Source organism: Prionailurus bengalensis, chromosome F2 (assembly GCF_016509475.1).
Source record: "Prionailurus bengalensis isolate Pbe53 chromosome F2, Fcat_Pben_1.1_paternal_pri, whole genome shotgun sequence".
NCBI classification, from domain to species: Eukaryota; Metazoa; Chordata; class Mammalia; order Carnivora; family Felidae; genus Prionailurus; species Prionailurus bengalensis.
Window position 1 is genome coordinate 80,540,464 of NC_057353.1, and position 18,802 is coordinate 80,559,265.

At 49.0% G+C, this 18,802-nt stretch overlaps 1 protein-coding gene and 1 long non-coding RNA gene across 26 annotated transcripts in view; one reads left to right on the forward strand and one right to left on the reverse strand.

The window, feature by feature from the left end:
* The window catches only part of PTK2 (protein tyrosine kinase 2), a 256,865-nt gene that overhangs the window by 65,791 nt on the left and 172,272 nt on the right, over positions 1–18,802 (reverse strand). For 10 of the 25 annotated variants that reach the window (XM_043601859.1, XM_043601851.1, XM_043601860.1 and 7 more), the window contains 4 exons: positions 15,043–15,180; positions 5,263–5,319; positions 3,814–3,834; positions 2,617–2,714 (listed from right to left, as the gene is read on the reverse strand). In XM_043601859.1, coding sequence (XP_043457794.1) covers positions 2,617–2,714; positions 3,814–3,834; positions 5,263–5,319; positions 15,043–15,180 — 314 coding nt within the window. Of the gene's footprint in view, positions 1–2,616; positions 2,715–3,813; positions 3,835–5,262; positions 5,320–11,336; positions 11,355–12,362; positions 12,447–15,042; positions 15,181–18,802 lie in introns of all 25 variants that reach the window. The other 15 variants (XM_043601871.1, XM_043601870.1, XM_043601872.1 and 12 more) reach the window with 7 other exon arrangements.
* On the forward strand, positions 4,881–14,257 carry LOC122495853. The gene is made up of 2 exons (XR_006300631.1): positions 4,881–4,916; positions 14,169–14,257. It is a non-coding gene; the product is annotated as an uncharacterized LOC122495853 (long non-coding RNA).

Here is an 18,802-nt window from a genome sequence, read left to right on the forward strand (position 1 = left end):
AGATCTGAGGGGACGTCAGTCAGCTTCCATAATCACATGAGCCAATCCCTAACAGATCTCGTTTGAAAGCACCCACACCCGCCTGCTTCTGTCTCCCCGGGGAACCCTTACTAACGCACCCACTATCCAACGTGCTTCCCTCTGAGCCTCCTCCGCCTCACTCAACAAGCGGAACTCATACCGATGCTCAAGCAGCCACTTTGGATTCCTCAGTTTCCCTCATCTCCCACAGGTCCAACAATCCGGAAGTGAGACACGCCCTCCCTGTCCACAGCGTGCACCTGGAACTTTCCCTGCCAGTGCCTGTTATGGCTAGACTCATGCACTCGCTCCCCAAGTGCCTTCCTAACAGCAAGCCCAGAGACCTAACAGAGACTGTAATTCAACTGTAATTATTTCGGGTCAAGAAACCTCACCTGCCTTTTATCTCAGTTGGGTAGAGCCAGTCTAAAAGTTAGCAGGCCTTTTGAGTAAATTTGGACCCAGGGCTCTCTGTACTGCTTTTTGCTTCAAAGAACAGAGGTTAAGAGAATTAGGAAGATAATAACACATATAGTAAAAAAAAAACAAAAAAACAAAAAAACAAAAAAAAAACTAGAAGAAAAGTTAGCAGCTAAAAATACATAATAAATGACAGAATTACGTGTAAGAACAAGGTAGAGACTTTCAAAGCTGAAATGTAAAAAAAAAAAAAATAGAATCTCTGATTTGTTTAGTGATGTGGTGGCAATTGTCTGCTGCTCCTGTGACCCAAAGAAAACAAAACAAGAAAACCCTTTCAGCTCTAGAAAACCTGACAGGTATGGAACTACTGGGAAAACACCATTTGCAGCTTCCAAAGCAGGGGTAACATAAAACGTCAATCGTCTGTGTTACCACAGATCTTCCCTGACCTGAGATGCAGTTACGTCCCAACACACCCATCGTAAGTTGAACATACCCTGAGTCAAAATGCGTGTAAATACCTAACCTACCAAATATCACAGCTGGGCCACACCCGCCTTATGTGTGCTCACAAACACTCACAATGGCCTATAGTTGGGCAAAACCAGTGGACACAGAGCATTATTTTATTTGCTTTTTGAGAGAGAGAGAAAACGCGAGAGCACGCACACGGCGGGGAGGGGCAGAGGGATAGAGGCAGCAGATCCCAAGCAAGGCTCCACGTCCAGCACGGAGCTCGATCCCACCACCCTGGCATCATGACCCGAGCCAAAATCAAGAGTTGGATGCTCGACTGCCTGAGCCACCCAGGCGCCCCCTACAAAGCGTATTTCACACCGAAGTGTTGCTATCCCTGTAATTCACTAAATCCTCTACTGAGAGTGACAGGATCGCTGCGTGGCTGCGGAACGGCCGTCAGTGCGTCCGCTGTGGGCTGACTGGAAGCTGTGGCCACCACCCTGCAGGGGAAGAGGACGCACATATCCCTAGCCTGGGGAAAGATCTGAATTCAAAATTCTAAGTGTAATTTCTACTGCATGAAGATCGCTTTTGTAACATCGTGGGATCAAGAAAGAGTAAGTCGAACCACTGTAAGCTGGGGACGGTCTGTGATCCCTTATTTGTGTCATCTGCGTACACCCGTTATTCCAGCTAAAAAAAGTTCCTTGAGTGAGTTCCTGCTGGTGTCTCACGACTGCTGATCTAACCGGCACACATACCATGACCGGTGTCGGCAGGGCTGCAGAGGGACGGGCACTCTCACGCACCGCTGCCAGGAATGGAAGGAAGGGGCGCGGCCTCTTCGGAGACAGCTCCGGGTCAAAGGGCGGAACAGACACCACGTGACCCCGTGACCCGGCAATTCCACTCTCTGCCATCTACGCGAGAGAACTGAGAACTAACTACTCACACGCAGACCTGTGCGGTGGCCGTCACAGAGGCGTCATTCCTCACAGCTAAGAAGCGGTCACAGCCCAAATTCCCGTCAGCTGGAGAACGGACAAACACAAACAGTCTACCCACACAATCGAATGTTGCCTGGCAAAAAAGGACACTAAGTACCGCTTCACGCTAGAGTGTGGATGACCCTTGAGAACATGCTAACTAAAAGAACCGATCACGAAAGGCCACGTGTCGCACGAGTCTGTGTCCGTGAAGCATCCAGAAGAGGCAAATCTAGAGAACAGGGAGCAGACGACTGGCTGCCAGGGGCCGGGGGAGGGCGGGACGGGAGTAACTGCTAGCGGGTGAGGCTTCTTTCTGGGGTAAAGAAGGTGCTGGAAAATGCACCGTGCTGTCGTTTGTACAACTCTATCGATATACTAAGAAACCACTGAACTGTATGTTTTTAAAAAGTACGTTTTATAGTATGTGATTTATACCTCAAAAAAGCTATTAGTAAAGTCATAATCTGTTCCATCCAATGGAACACTCCTTGTGGGATCTGTTCCTGATGAGAGAGGCTGAAAGATCAAAATGAACAAAAGACAGACCCAGCCCTCTAGGAGCTAAGGGTGCCATTTCTCTGCTCCCGAATACTCCGAGCAGGTTGACGTGTGTGACGGGCTCTGTGAAAGACCTCTGCAAAGGAGAGCCGGGAAGACTCGAGAAGACAAAGAAGAGGCGACAGTCAAAAGCAGCGCGTTTTTCTGGTCGCCAGGGAGGACTTACTGGACTCATGTAGACGCCTTGGTGGACGTCCCCAAACTGGCCTTCCCCGATGCACCGTCCAAGCTCGATTCTTTCTCTTTGAATCTCGTAGTCCCTGGCTGCAAAGCACGATCCGTACGTCAAAAATTAGGTAGGTGCGGTATTCCAAATGCAGACACTACACTCAACACATTTCCTTATCATCCACGAGTACAACTCTCACTGGTGGCACATCACTCTATGAAAATGCTTTAAACAGAGTGGAACTCTCTTAAACGGTATCGTGAAAGGAGTTACACAAACTGTTAACGGCATTGGTTGAACCACAAAACGATGTGAGTTCTAGTAAAGGCAGATTTTTTTCATGTTTTTAATTCGATTTAGTTTGTATCTGTCTGATCGTTTTCTAAATAGTTTTTCCAAGTAGTAAATTATATGCTTAAGAAATCAATGCTATTAGTTTAGGTATTAATATACGAAAGTCTAAAAAACACAGTTATTTAAAGCAATTATTTTACAAATAACTGAAGTCTGAAAATACGGAGACAACGGGAAAACTGTGTCACGAGTAACTCTGTTTTAAAAGTTTAAGAGTTTTCCACTTTCTTACGATCCTATCTATATTATTCATGGAGCTAAAGAGTTTAAAGAGGCCATTTCTAAAAACTAATTTCAAAATTAGATGACTTGGAATCAAGGTTGAACATACTGCATTACAAATGATGAGTGTTTTACATTTTTGAGAGCATTTGCCTCAAATCAACCTATTAATTTCTTGCGATTTATACCAAACTGACTGTTTAGCAGGCCGTTGAGGCACATGGAAATAAAATACCCACTAGCAACCTAGACCATGAATTCTAATCCAATTAACTGCTGCGGATTTTGATTTTCTCCGGCCAGGAAACCTGTCTGCACGATCCACGCTGCACGGACTCCATTAGTGAAGTCGCCAATGGAATAAAACAACAGCCAAATGTTTCAAAACTCTTCCTGGTTTATCAAATGAGAAGCCGTACAGAAAATCCGACTCAAATTTGAGGTGGTTCTTTTCCTCTTTAAAATCACTTTAGCTGGTAGTTCCATTGGTTTAATAGCACGGATAAACCAATGACAAGTGGTTTAAGGATAAAAGTTAACTGCGAACTGAAACGTCCCACACCACTCCGCAGGCTGCAATTGCAAGCAAATGCAGTTATTTTAAAGGAATCGTGTTACCTTCGTCTATTCCATAGCTTTCTGTATTGCAATTAAGGGAGAAAAAAATTGAAGACCTTGCTTAGAAATAACTGATAGCAATCAGGTTAACAACAACAAACTCCGAGAGTACGTTTCAATATTTACTGTGTGAAATATTTTAACCACAAACATCAGTAGGAAAAAGACTAGACATGAGCAAAACCTAAATCTCCTCAAATTAACTCGATGTGATGGACATAACGCTTTCCAGTTTCCATCTCCTAATTCCTACACAGTAACATCTTCGTGGGGTTTGGATAAACGTCAGCCACATTGGACATGTACTACTCAACACCGGATAATAAACGTCCAAGTGCAAATTTGGATTCTCTGTGGAAACGTACAAAATTTAAGTGTAAATTTAAACATTTTCTGTGGTGCCAGCGCACACAAGTCAGAATGCACACAAGTAAGCTTCCGCGCTTCCCTCTGTTTTGGACCACTCTCTAACACAAGGAACCCTTGTGAGGGATTTGGGGGCACCCAGGACAATGCAGGCCTGATGCTGGTAATGCCTCTTTCATGTGTATAGTTAATGGAAATGAGAGCATCTTTTACAATAGTTACACAACAGGGTAAATAAAGTGCCTGAAACATTTATTTTACAAATACGTGTGGCTCTATGGAAATCAGGACAGCCAATGCTGAATTTTTTAAATGAAAAAAAATTTTTTTTTAAGTAAACTCTGTGCCACACGTGGGGCTCGAACCCGTGACTAACATCAAGAGTTGCATCCTCTACTGACTGAGCCAGTAAACTTTTTTTTTCTTATGTGAAGGCAATTTCAAGTGTGTCTCCAATTCAAGGTCTGGGACTCTATCTTCCAACACGAGACCTGGGGCTTCCGGATTCTCTTCAATCAAGAAGCAGCACAAAACAGAGAGAAGCAGCTGGTGTTTCTAGGCTGCAGGAAAGTCATAACTGAAGCGCACCCCCCCCCCCCCCCCAAGCTGTGTGGACTGGAAGCAATGGATGAGGGAAGCTCTTTGTACCTGGTCAGTCAAGGGCAGCAAGCAACAGAGTTTCAAAGGGGAAATGCAACTAACTGAATATGCAAGTAGAAAAAACTGAATATAGAAACGTGTATAGATATGTAACTTTAAATAATATAATATTCCACAGAGAGGAGATTCTATAATCAATAAAGGCTGTATTATGATAGAGCCACGAGACGAGATTCCAAAAAACCCGTAACTAAGCTGACCTACTATAGATATTTTAGCTTTAGGCTCCTGACCTCAGACTGGTCAAATACAAAACAGGTTTCTAAAGACTGAAAAGAATATTTCTGTTATGCACACTCAATGTGAGGTATTAAAGACAGTTCTAAAAGAAACCAATAAATATCTACAACTTTTGAACGGAAGATACTTAAAAGTTAAGGATCTGTCAAATCTGAACAAGAACAAAATCCAAAGCCTACTTACTTGAGGGCATGGTGTAGGTATCTTCTTCGTCTATAATCTCAGCATAGTCGTCGGTTTCTGCAGGGAAGGAAACAGACACGTTGGAAGATGTGAACTATTTGACCTCCTGGCCTTTAACATAATTTGCAAAGGCAAAACGATCTGCCTAAGTCCCCTGTTATGCCGACACATTCCTAAAACACGATTACTCAATTTTTGCTCACACATGAGTCATTTATGGAAATAAAAGTGACGTCATGGTGCAATCTGTTATAACACACAGACTTGTTTCTCAGGGAGCAAACAGAGCTCGCACAGAGAGCCCTTGCGAATGACAGAAAGATGTGGAGCAACTATGCGCACGATCTGAGGCCGCCCATCTGCACTGACTGCACAACTCTCTCTCATCTACACCAAAGGCACGTTTGGGCCCCACTGCTGTCTCCCGGGATTTCTCCAAACAAGACGAGTATCTCAAAAACAGGGAACCTGACATCATTCATAATTAGACTCTACAGCATGAGCTCAATGCTCTCCTTTAGAAGGCAAAAATGGCGGCCTGACGTTTGAGGACACGGGTCATGCATTTCATCTGTTCAGGGTGGAAGAAACGCAGGAATTTCTCTCTTGTCGCTTTTCACTCAGATATTTGAAGACTACGCATTAACGTCAAAAGGGTAAAAGATCTAAGAGAAAGAATGAAATGAGAAGAAAGAGCGTATTAAAATGAGTTCTTTTCTGAGGTGATGTCAAGGCGTTTCCGTGTTTCCACTCACTCCTCTTGGTAACACGGTGACTTAGAAATCCGATGCCACGTCAGTGGGGGGAAGCTCATTTGGAGAAAACCCTCACCTGAGTAACACGTACGCGGACTTAAGCCTTGTCTGTTTTCTCCTTCTGTCAAGAGGGAAACCTTTAGCTGCTCCAGGCAGAAGGACTGCCACTGCTGGGCCAGGAAAGGAGGGCCGTACTTCCTCGCTGGTCTCTTAAGGGAGCTCTTCCAGGAGAAAACCTGACCAGGCACCACCTCTGGCCCCAGAGAAACTACGAGCTGAAAGCTCTTTCCCTCATGCCGTTACTACTTCGCTCAGACACTAAAATTACAGGAAAGAGAGAATATATATAGTCTACGTTCTTCGGGACGTCAGTTGTTCCACGTTGCCGTGGAAATGACGGAGCCCAAAGCTAAGAGTACCTGGAAGAATTTATTTCTTGGCTGAGCTGGCAGAACAAAGTCAACAGATCAGTTCTCCTTGAACCATCTAGTAAATGTAAACCACTGCTAAGTCCCGTGTGAAAGGAGGGTGGGCGATCTGTATGACTCTTACGTGTCGTAAGTAACGCCACTTCAGGGTCACTCTACCCAGACCTCACGTTCCTTAATTTCTCTGCCTCTCCCTCTTACCCTGTTCTCGGTGACTGGCATGTCCTCGGCCCACGGCTTTGCTTTTGTGTGAGCTGGCTTAATGAAGGACGCTGGAATGCTCTCTGGGCACAGAAGGCAGTGACTAGGGCACTTGAAGAAAAAGGAGCGAGCGGAGGGGGACTCTGCACTAACAGCTAGGACAGCTGAGGCAACACGTCACACGCATGTCATTTGCGGATCTGTCTTCTCCCTTTACTCCAAAATTTGCCCAGCTCGACTGTATGCCCTCCCCTCAGAAAGCTGAGGCAGAATTTCCACAAACAGGCGCTACCCTTACTCCTCCTTCTCTACGGAGCACACGCCTTCAGAGGTGACCCTGGGGCAGCAGGATCCTGGCGGGGACAGCTGCCGGGCGCCCGGCCTCCACACGCCTTCCTCCGCCGCCCTGTCACCAGAGCGCTTCGGCAGTCCTTGCGCTTGGCTCTGAGCTCCACGAGGGGACGTCATGGATCAATCACCACCACGGGCACTGAGTCCTTGTGTGGCTGTGGGGACACCGCCCGCCTGATGGAGAAGGGCATGGCGCGCGGTGACGTCACAGCAGGCCTCCGACCCAGCGCTCAGCACGGGGCTGGGGCTCGTGTTGGCTCGGCCAATTCGGGTTTCGGCCCAAGTGTCTCAAACGAACCTGCCCTCTACCCCCCTCACTCTTAACCATGCTGCCCGGTTTACTTTCCTCAGCCTCCATCAGGATCAACGATCTGGCAGTCCTCTGGTCCCCTGTCAACTGTCTGTCCCCCTCCAGACGGAGAGCCCAGGGGAGCGGAGCCCAGGTGTGTGTTTGACCGCTGTATTTTCGGCACCTGGCACGGTGCCCGGCACGGAGAAGGGGCCAGGCATATACAGGCCGGGCAGAGAGGGGTGGTGAGGGGGCCTCAGGAGGTGAGGGGTCCACACACCCCACAAAGCTGGGGCAAAGGAGCTATGTGGCCGGTGCAAGGCTGCAGACCGTGGGGGGGGGGGGGGGGGTGGTGGCGCCGGTGCCCGGCTTGCCGATCCTGCAGGGGCAGCTCGCCTGGCTGTGCCCTAGCTGTGCCCTCGCGTGTAGAGTGGGGTCGTCAGGAGAATGAGCCACGTAGAGGCGTGTCACAAAATGGGAGCCCCTTGGGGTGCTTCTTCGGAGGGCTCTGTGGAAGGGGTCTGGCAGCTGAGGGGTGCCTGCCTGCTGAGACTCCCGGTCGGCCTTCCCGGTGGGACTATAGTGGCTTCTGGGACTGCCTCTCTTTATAAAAGTCTCACCGGAGAGTCCAACCTCTGAGACAATCTGAGGCCATAAAAATAAAATGGCCAGTGTACAAAACTGATCTGGGAAAAATCAAGTTGCAGATCCTTTAATGAATTCACAAAACCATGAGTAAGAGCCTATAATTTTTTCCTCTCGATGCTCTGTGGGTTCTATGTGAAACCCGGGGGCTATCAGAGCGATCTGGGCGTCACTCAGGACGGCGCCTGTGCGCTGTGGTGTAAGGGAAGACGTTACTGCAGTGTCTGTGTCCTGCACGAGGCGGTTCCTGTGGAGCAGAGTCGACACCGTTGAAGGCGCACAGGCCTACAAGACTCTGCTTGTGGCCGTCCACACAGCAGCCTTCAGCCGTGACGCTGGGCATACTTCTCCAGGAACGCTTGACATGGATCCAGCTCTCTGTTACGTTTCTGGTCTTAAGATTATGGGATAATATGATACCGATATGAGAGGCATTTTTACACGCTCAAGGGCCCCTGAGAAACTGCAGGCCAGCCTGAAACTGTCCACGTCCCCCCTCCCCCCCAAAACAATGGCATGATACAAGGAGAACAAACACAAAAACAGGAAGCAGGTTCAAGATCTGGGCACAGATCAGGGAAGCCAGATCCACAATCCTCACTTACGGACGATGCTGGCAGCCCGTGGCCGACACTGATAGAAACTGTTCCGCTTATCCGGCCAGGCAGTACTGCGACCATCGCCCCCCTCCGCGGACAGGAACCTGAGACCCCCAGGGCACGTGAGGGTCCCCCGGGTCCCGGTGCCAGTCAGTGGTGGGCTGGTACGCGGAGTGGCACTCGGGCAGAGTACCCGCCTCACTAGGATCTTCCACAACGCTTACGGGCAGTTTGGTTGCTTTTTTAAAGATTTAATTTTTAAATCGTGGGATTCAAACTCACAGCCCTGAGATCAAGAGTCGCATGTCCCACTGACTGAGCCAGCTGAGTGTCCCTGGGGACTTTAGGCTCCAAAACTATGGACTACTCCTCTAGGGACATTTAGGGACACTCCCACCTACCCCCCCCCCCCCCCAACACCGGCACAGCTCTGTTCAGATGTTCACAAGAATGGGACCTGTGTTTTGGGGAGACGGTCTCAGGGTACCTGGCCCATGAATTAAATGTTTCAAAATAAACCTTTTTAAAAATGGAGACTCCCCAAACCTGGTACATTATACTCTGAAAGGTTGGGTATCATGGTAGGTGGTAAAATAAAAGTGACAGGGATACATGTTAAAGGGACAGAAACTGACAGCTCAGCAATTAGGAGAGAAAAGAACCAAGTCCTCATCTTAGAGCAGGGTCCCAAGAGGTGAGGCTGCTGTAGAAAATGATACGGCTGCACGATGTCTCGTGCTCTGTCACCGAGAGAGCCTGACGCCTCTGGGGTCGCTGCGAAGGGGGCTCCGCCTGGAATCGGGGAAGCGCGTGTCAGTGGACAACGGCTACCACCCTGTGGCTGTCAATAAAAGAAGCCGCACAGAAGCCCTCAGGCTCACGAACTTCTCAAACGCGGGCAACCTGCTCAATCTCTGATGGGAGAGGGGCAGACCTCCTCTACCGGCCTGGCCAACAGCGGTGTCCCCTGTTCCCCTGTGGCGCTCGTGCCTCAGCTTGGACCCCTGCAATTCTGACAGCCTGTTCCCCTGACTGGTTTCCATCCTGCCCTCAGGGAGCTGGAACATGGCATTAGTCCCACAGAGCAATGCCTTGATGGGGACAAGATTACTTGGGCCATTTGGTGGGACTGAGCAGTGTCACAGCTTCTTATCTGACCCGGGGGACGGAGACGTGCCATTAGCCGAGAGGCACTGGGGAGCAGGGGAAGAGTTCTTTTCTAGGAAGCCAGGAAGGGCCCAACCGTGCTCCTATTTAATATCAACCAGCTGCATGGCCCAGACCAGGCTCGGCAGCTCATTTCCGGAAAGGGTTGGACGGTGTGCATTTTAGACTCTGCTGCAACTGCTCGACCCCGCTGTTAAGTGACCGTCGGCAGCCGCGGGAGCAGATGGGGGCGGCCGTGCTCTAAGAAGCTCTTACTTGTGGTCGCTGAGATGGGAATTTGACGTGGTTCTGATGCCACAAATACTATTGTCTTTTCCCCACTCAGTAAAAACAGTAATAATCGTCCTCAGCTCCGGGGAAGAACAAGAGGTGGGCTGGGTTTGGGCCACATGGGCCTCAGCGCGTGCGCCCCCAAGTGACGAAAGCCTCAAGGCCCGGCTTGTTCGTCTGCAGGACGGGAACAGTAACACTTGCCCCGTCTGGCCCACGGCACTGGCAAGGTCAAGTGTGGGGGGGAACGGGTTCTTTACACAGACGATGTGGGAAAAACCACGTGTTCATGAACACGTGGTCAAATTTTCACGTTTGCACAGTAATTCTCACAACAACCACTGAGACCTTTGTGGATGAAGACGCGGGACATAAAGCAATCTGCGCAGGCCCGTTGAGGGAGGCCGCTGGTGACAGGATGGGGTGGGGGGTGGGGGGAAGCGTGAGGCTGGAGCCTCCTTCCTGCCACGCATCCTGCGGCAGCCGTGGCCTCGGGGGTCCCCCTCGGGCTCGCGGCCACGACGACACCCGACACCCCACCCGGAGCCGCGCGGTCTAGCACCTGCACACGGGGCCCCACGCCAGCAGCGGCCACTGACTGACGGCTTCTACCGAGGAGGGGCCCTCCGTGCTGTCAGCCGCACGGAGCAGACGCACTTTCCCAAAGTCACGTGGTTAAGACCTTTCACGGCTCAAGTGCTCCATCCCACCATGAAAATGACCCAGACGAAACCTTCAGGGAAAGCATTCTCTCATTCCATCACGAGGAAAAATGCCATCCCCCCCTAATTTGAGTTTCGTGTGAAGAGTTAAAGGTTCATGTAGGCAGACAGGAAGTGGGGAACCTGAGTCACGAAATGTGACTTTCAAACTTCCGGCTCATTAAGTGCTACCCTCAACTGCTTGAAGAACAATCGTGACGCTGTTGCCGGTATCTCTCTCGCTAGTTTGTGCGGTTCTTAAAGATCTCGCTTTGCTCCTTCCTTTCTGCTACCCACTCCCAGACTAAAATTGTTACGTGTATACGCTGTATTTGGGAAATCCCGTGGGGATCTCTATCATTGACAGTTTTCCACTGTGACTAATCTCGTGAGTGGTACCATTGTGACAATCTTTCTTGAAACCCAAAGTTAACAAGGAAACCTAGAGAATTCACTGTGTGTGTATACAACTCCAATTTACCACTGACACATGATAGAGAAAGTGCAAAACCCTCAACAATTTTTAGGAGATCATTTGTTCACAGCATCATCTTTTCACACTTGTTTTGCTGAATCAAAACCACATTCTGCCTTTCATTGAATACTGAACCATATTTACGAATAAATAATTCTGATATTAGTAACACAAATGTGAAAATAAATATTACCGTCCCCACTAATTTCATCTGCAGATCCAGGTAGCATGCAAAGAAAGGGAGGGTGGGGAGGAGAGGGGCAGGGGAGAGGGGAGAGAGGGAGACACACTATTAACATGACAAGTAAATCAAAGTGCAAGGAAAACAAAAACTCACCCCCCAGGTCTCATTCGAAAGATAAAAGAGCGATTGCAGCAGAAAGTGTGTTTACTCCGTTTAAGGACATTATGGCGAGTTTGAAGCTGTCAACACATTATACAAAGTTACACAGCGGTTCAGCAAAGCTGCTTTCTACCACACTGAGCAAAATTAATCCTACAGGCTCTCGCAGTTAAATGCTAAAAATGGCCTTTACCTCCCTCAAAGGGAATGTGCATCCGCTCAGATAAAAGTGAAAATAACCAGTCATTAATGAGTCTGGTAAAGGCTAGCCAGGGGCCCAGCCCTCAGCACGCCTCCTCCAGGAGGGCCTCCCCCAGCGAGCCATGGGGGTCCCAGGACACGGGGGCCACAGGCCAGGCCCAGCACATAAGCTGTACCACACATCCAGTTTCCATTTAAATTTATGCAGTGTTGTTTGGAGAAATTCCTGTTCTACTTACAACAAACGATCTCTGCTTTCCAGAACACTATCCAAGTGGCCCGGCTGCCTCTGCCCCGCGGCACCCCAGAGCACCTGCCAGCAAAGCAGGAGCAGACCTCCGGGGCTCAGCCCGACCGCTCTACTTCGCTAACTCAGTCGGCCCGCCGGGCACGGCCAGGTACCTGCCGGCCCCCGAGGCAGAACACCAAGCCCCGTAAGGAAACCAGGAAGCTACGCCTCGCCCTGTCATGCGTGGGAAACCCGGCAAACAGGCAAACAAAAAGTCTTCTCTTGGACAGCAGCCCAGAGACGGTCACCGCGAACCGTCGCCCCCCGTACGGCTACCGAGCGCGGACACCCAGCACAGGCCACTCTGCTCGGGACGGTCTACGAGCGTGGGGTTAGGTCCGCTGCCGGCACGGGCGAGTGGGAGCTGGCGCAAGCTAGTGCAGTACCCGTAGGAGAAGGCTCGTGGGAACAGAAGACCAAAGGGAGAAAGCGCCTAGCTTTCTTAACTTTATGCTGGCGGGGACTGACTCCTTTACAAAGAGGCGAGAGGAGGGAAGAGAAAAACAGAAACACATTATTCAGTACAAAAGGAAACTTCGGTTACATTTTAAGGCAGATGCATAAAAGCAGAAACAAAATCGCAATGCTTTTATTTCACTACTGGCACGCTTTAACTATGCTTGAGTTTTAAAAAACGAATTAACATTTTAAAGTGCAAGTTCGTCTTTTAGCAAAGATTACTACTAGATACAGATACTTTTGGACAGACATAGCAGTCTCCCAGCTCTGCAGAGCCAGCCAGGTGAAGGTATAGATATTTGTACAAATAACAAAACTAAAACAAAATGAGACTAGACAAAAAACAAAGACGGATAAACAGTTCAAGAACCTCGTGGACATTCAGCCATACAGAAAAACTGCCAGAAACTAGCAGATCCGGATTTGTGAGAGTTTTATGAGCGATTTTTCCCAAATCCTCAGCAAAGACACAGACTCACAGACCTTAAGTGCACACTGTGAATAAACTGCCTTAACGTAAAAACCAGCAAGGAGGTTTGGACACACAGGCTGCAAAGCGCCTACCTAGGGACTGCCTGCCTCTTTCATGTACTTTAAACTCATGTGACCGCCCTCTGTGCACCAGACACCGGCTGGGCCCACGTTACCCATCCTAGCCCTCCAGGAGCACACAGCACAGGAGAGCGGAGAAGCAGCGGGCATCGGTCAAAGTGAGGTCAAAACAAAGGACATACGGTCTTTGAGATGCAGCGGTGATAACGCGTGACAGAAAAGACAAAGGAGACATGCAAAACTTAACTGCACAGCCACAGGGGCCCCTCAAGAAAGGCCAGGGGACCAACTGATGGCCAAGAGCTTGCAGACAGTGTCACTGTGTTAGCGGATACAAGCGAGAGGAACTGAAACATATGATGTGATATTTCAGACCGGACGGGGTACCCTGCGACCCCAACCTCATTACCGAGCATCTCACCTCCCACCCCCGCAGCGTGAGTGCAGCTCCCTGCGGTGCCTTGGTTAAGAACGGGGTCCAGTGTGAAGCCTGAGGGCCCTCTGTCAGGCGGGCGGGAGCTCGGGCCTGGGGGTGAGGAGAAAGGGCCGGCCTAAGAGCTCTATGGGAAGCTACCCGGTGAGACAGGAACATGGGCTGTGGATAAGGTAACAGCAGTCTATCACTATTAGGTTGTCTGATTTTGATAGTTACGCTGTGATTGTTTAAGATGATGTCCTTGGTCTTAGGAAACACACGTTGGAAAGTTTATAGGCAGAAAGGCACACCTTGTCCACAAGGGCTTTCAAATGGTTCAAAGGAAGAAAACTGAGTGAAGGATAAAGTAAGTGGGCCAAAGTACAAACACAGTGGATTTGAATAAAGAATAGACGAGACTTCATTTTACTGCTCTTACACAACCATTCTCCAAGTGTGAAATTATGGAAACATAAAAAATACAAAGAACGTGTATGTGAACTGAGATGCTGGCCCCACTATTCACTCCTTGACCTTGAAAATCTTACCAAACTTGTTTGTGTTTTATTTGCGAAACGAGGCAGGAGCAGAGGCTTCTCCCAGGGAAGAGCTGTGGAGAGGGTCCCAGGGGACTCCCCAGGCCACATGCACGAGGCCGCCACCATGGAAGTGCCAGCTGTTCCCAGGTTCCCATTGCTTGTTTCTAAACTGGGCTGAGACTTCTTTACATTGACTTCAAAGGCAAGTAGCTTTTTAAAAATGTAAGCACAGGAAAACCTTGGATTGTAAGTAACTTGTTCCACGAGTGTTCCACAAGACGAGCAAACATTTCTAATAAATTTTAACTTGATAAACAAGCGATGTCTTGAAATACGAGTCGTACATCACATGATCACAACTGAGCCAATGGTTCTTGAAATTTGCTCTGATATACAAGCGCTCTGGATTACAAGCATGTTTCTGGAACGAATTATGCATGCAAACCAAGGTTTTACTGTATACCTTTTCTTCAGTGATACCAAGATTAGCCCACATCATTAAAAATGTTGGGGCTCCTGGGTGGCTCAGTCGGTTAAGCGTCCGACTTCAGCTCAGGTCACGATCTGATGGTTGGTGTGTTCGAGCCCCGCGTCAGGCTCTCTGCTGTCAGCACAGAGCCTGCTTCGGATCCTCTGTCCCCCTCTCTCTGCCCTGGCCTGCTCACATTCCCTCTCAAAAAAATAAATACAACAAACTAAAAAAAAAAATATTGTTAGGAACCCTTCTAATTACTTTATTTGAGATACATTACGTTATACAAGATAGTTACATTTGTTAAACACCTGCCATGCGCTGGGCCCACCATGTAGACGCTAGCCTCCCAACTCCTACCTTATTTAACTTGTGTTCTCATTTGGGGAAAAGACAGTAAACAAAAAGGTAAATTACCTGGTGTGTCAACACATACGTGCTACAGGGACAAACAGAACAGAAGGGGGCTGGGCGTACTTACTTTCTAGTGAGGCTGCAACTTTAAACACGGAAGGAGTCACTTGCAAAAAGCCTTCGGGAGCAGAGGGAAAGGGTTGTATACACATCTGGGCAGAGCAAACAGCAGCAGGGCAGGCCCGGCTCTGCAGAGGTGAGCCTGGGCCACTTACCGAGGAGCAATGAGGTTGGGCAGGGTGACAAAAGAGTGAGGGGTGAGGGAGAGGTGGCCAATGCTCCCAGTGATGACACAGACCTAGAAGCCCACGTCAGGGCTCTGGCTGCACTGTGAGTGACGTCAGGGTAGATGCCTGTAAGAAAGGAAGTGAGGTGATCGGCCTTAACTGTCAAAGACTTCCCGGGAAGCTTTCAAAGGGTGCAAGAACTGCCAGGCTACTGCAACCATCCAGGCACAGAGTGGGTGCATGCGAACAAGGGCAGCTGCACAGAAAGCTGAACTGGATACACCCTGAGCGCTGAGCCAGTTAGGATGTGCCTCTTGACCGATTATAAAGGAGAAAGAAGCAAAGCACCCCAAAGCACCCCAAAGACTGGTCCAATCAGCCAGAAGGAGCTGCCACTGAGAGGAGGCTGAGAGGTGCATGCTCAGTGGGGAGGTCAGGGCTCCCTTCTGAGCACATGAAGTACGAGAGGCTCATGAGGCCCCAGAGGGCAGTCGGCCCAAGAGTCTAGGGCTCAGGGAAGCTTCTGGGGTTGGGATGGCACTTCGGGAGTAACCAGCATAACGAAGGCATGAAATACAGTTAAGATCCCGGAGGTGGCAACTGGCAGCAGAGAAGAGGCCCCAAGACAGAGAGCCGGGGTCCTCAAGCGTGGAGGGTGGGGTGGCAGTGGTGAGGCAGGCAGGAGGGAAGTCAGGGAAGGATGATTTCCAGAAGCAGCTGGGGGAACAGCAGCACCTCCTGTGCCGAGCTCTGTCGCAGGGGGTGGGGGAGGCGAGAGGAGGGCCGGAGCCCCACACAGAGGGGCCAGGGGTTGGAAGAATCGCCTAGCACCAACACAGAAATCACCCGGGGCTTGCAGGGGGCGCCAGGGGGCGCTGAGCCAGGATTCAGACACTGAGCTCCCCTCCAGTCCCCGTGCAGCAACAGCTCAGAGAGAAGACCGTGGCTGTGGCTAGGAGGGCAGCAGGGCAGCGGTGCCCCCAGGACAGGGTCACACAGGTCAGGGAGGGTGACCAGAGGCGCAGAGAAGAGCGGGAGAGGGCACACCATGGGCGTGTGTGATGGGGATGGGGGCGACATGGGGCTTCTCGAGGGGCTGGCACAGGGAAAGCGGCCGGACCTTCAGGGCAGACAGTGTGGGTGGGCAAACTCCGGCGACCATCCAACCCGGGTGGTCATGGGGGCCCCCTACCCCTGACGATGCTAAAGATCCACGGATTCGTAATGAGGCTCCAAAAAGAAAACACAGAACAGGATCTGACTTGGAAGGCAAGAGTCCTTGTTTCACAAACTGGAAAACAAAGGGAAAGAAGAAGGCAGTTTTCTGGCCTTTCTAGTAGGAACCAAATGTGTTCAAATGTGTTGTCCCGAACCACGTGGTTGGGTTTTAACAAGTTCCACAATTATTATGCAGCTACATCATGCTAAAAACTCGGAGGGAAAGCTTGGAGGTCAAGTTATAGAATTTATATTTTAAAAGTTTCAAGCCTTCTTTTAAAATGTTTCTCTGTGAAGAAAAAAATATAACAGGGCCTTTGGACATTAGCAGTATTTGTTTTTCTATTTGGCAAGATGATACATGGGATTCTTGCATTTTAGTAATGGTTTTTTTAAAGATTAAAGATTTTTAATTATTATGTTAATAAGCCCACCCAGAAGATTTAAGAAGGTTCATGAACCAGCTACACTCAAACACGGCCAAACTGCAAAGCAAACAGTAGTATAAACACTCTCATTCAAAGTCTCTCATGAGGTACTGCAGACCCCTTATTATGTGGAGGTGACTAGGGACAAGGCAGGCACACTCTCCATTTTGGAATCAAGTGCACGGGGCTAAGGGAACAGATGTGTGTGGCCTGGAAAGAGTGTGGAAAAGTGAATATCCTGCTTCTTTTCTTTTTTTTCTTTTCTCTTCTTTTCTTTTCTTTCTTTCTCTTTCTACCTACCTACCTACCTACCTACCTACCTACCTACCTACCTACCTAATTTCTTGAGAGACAGTGTGAGTGAGGGAGGGGCAAAGAGAGGGAGAGACACAGAATCTGAAGCCGACTCCCGGCTCTGAACTGACAGCACAGAGCCCGACACGGGGCTCAGTCTCACGAACTGTGACATCATGACCTGAGCCGAAGTTGGAGGCTTACGTGACAGAACCACCCAGGCGCCCTGTGAATACACTGTTTAAACTGTTGCCATAGTCATTATTGCTCTGCCTTTCATGCGGGCTTGCTTGGAATTTGAGGCGTGTCAGGCTGCTGCCTCCAGGGAGCCTATACATGTCCCTCTACATGCCTATAGCCAAGGGGTCAAGGCCAACTCAAGCGTCAGGACTGGGAAGCCAGTTTGGCTCTGAATACTACTTCTTATGTGTATCGTGGATGTTTCCGTACCCGTGTGACTCCAGAGTATTTTTCTCAATTCCGTTAGAAGACAGAAAGGACAGGCAGGTGATCTAGCAGCCCAAATCTCAGCAGAGGAAAAGGGAGTTCAAGTGACCTCATGGTGGTGGTGCAGGGAGGCCAGCACAGTGGGGTGTTTCGATCATCCACGTACAGCACCATCAGCCGTCCTGACCACCCCAGTGAGACACAACTGTGAACCTCTCAGTGGCTAAAAGTCTCTCCTAACACGACACTGATCATAGAGCCCTACTCATGACCGCTGAAATCTGAAGAATTTCTAGTAAGCCAGGTATACCATCCAACACTTAACCACTTTGTGCACATAAAAGTAATCGGGAGCATCAGTTTGATTAGATTATGTCACAGCATTTAATGTACAAAAATTAACTTTGTGTGTACTAGGCACTAATACTCTTAAATTAGGGCACTTTTTAAAAATGCCGAAAAGCTAGTGTTAAAAGTCAAGGTTCAGCGATAGACAGAGACTACCCGTAAAGTACAGCATTATCAGCATAGAAGCTAGCATGTAAACCAGACAAAAGAAATGCTTTCAAACTTGAAGACAGGGCAGGTGTGAACTTTAACAGAAGAGTGTCAGGGAGGGGTCAGCACCACACTACTGTTGCCAAAGGAGGTGGGGGGGGGGGGACAGACTAAAACGCAATTGCACTCAAACTCTCCCAAAACAGCCGTCCCTTCCACAGACGAAAATCACTAAGTTCTGAGTGATTCAGTGTGATCTCATGTGAAGACAATGGGTTTTGGGGTCCAAGACGTGGGTTTCAATCAGGCTGTTGCTTACTGTGTGAACCAGGCCAAGCTACCTCAGCTCTGAGTCTCAATGTCCCCTCCGTAAGGTGAAGACAGCATGAGGAACACGGCCCTGAGGTTTAAACGAGATAATGCACGCAGATGCACCAGGCATCATCTCTGGGCCTCATTCGTATATAAATAAGTACTATTTACGGAGCTGGAACAGAGCAACGAATAAATGACAGACCTAGTATTTCAGAGACCACAGGAAAAGAGAAAAGTACAGTAATTATTACGGACTATATACACACCACCTTACAATTTATACAACTTTACAGTTTACAAGCTACTTTTGCATATTTTATAAAATGGATTGTAGAATCTATAAGGAAGCAGCTGAAAGCAAACAACATCTACTTGTTAAATATATTTTAGTTTAGGGTAACTTTTAGTCACAGACTCGAAAACCCTAAAAGTAATAAAGGAAATGCTGATGCATGATTAACAAACTAAACTAAAAGAATCTGTTGCAAAGTCAAAATTTTAAAAAATTGCAGTAAGGGGCGCCTGGGTGGCTCAGTCGGTTAAGTGTC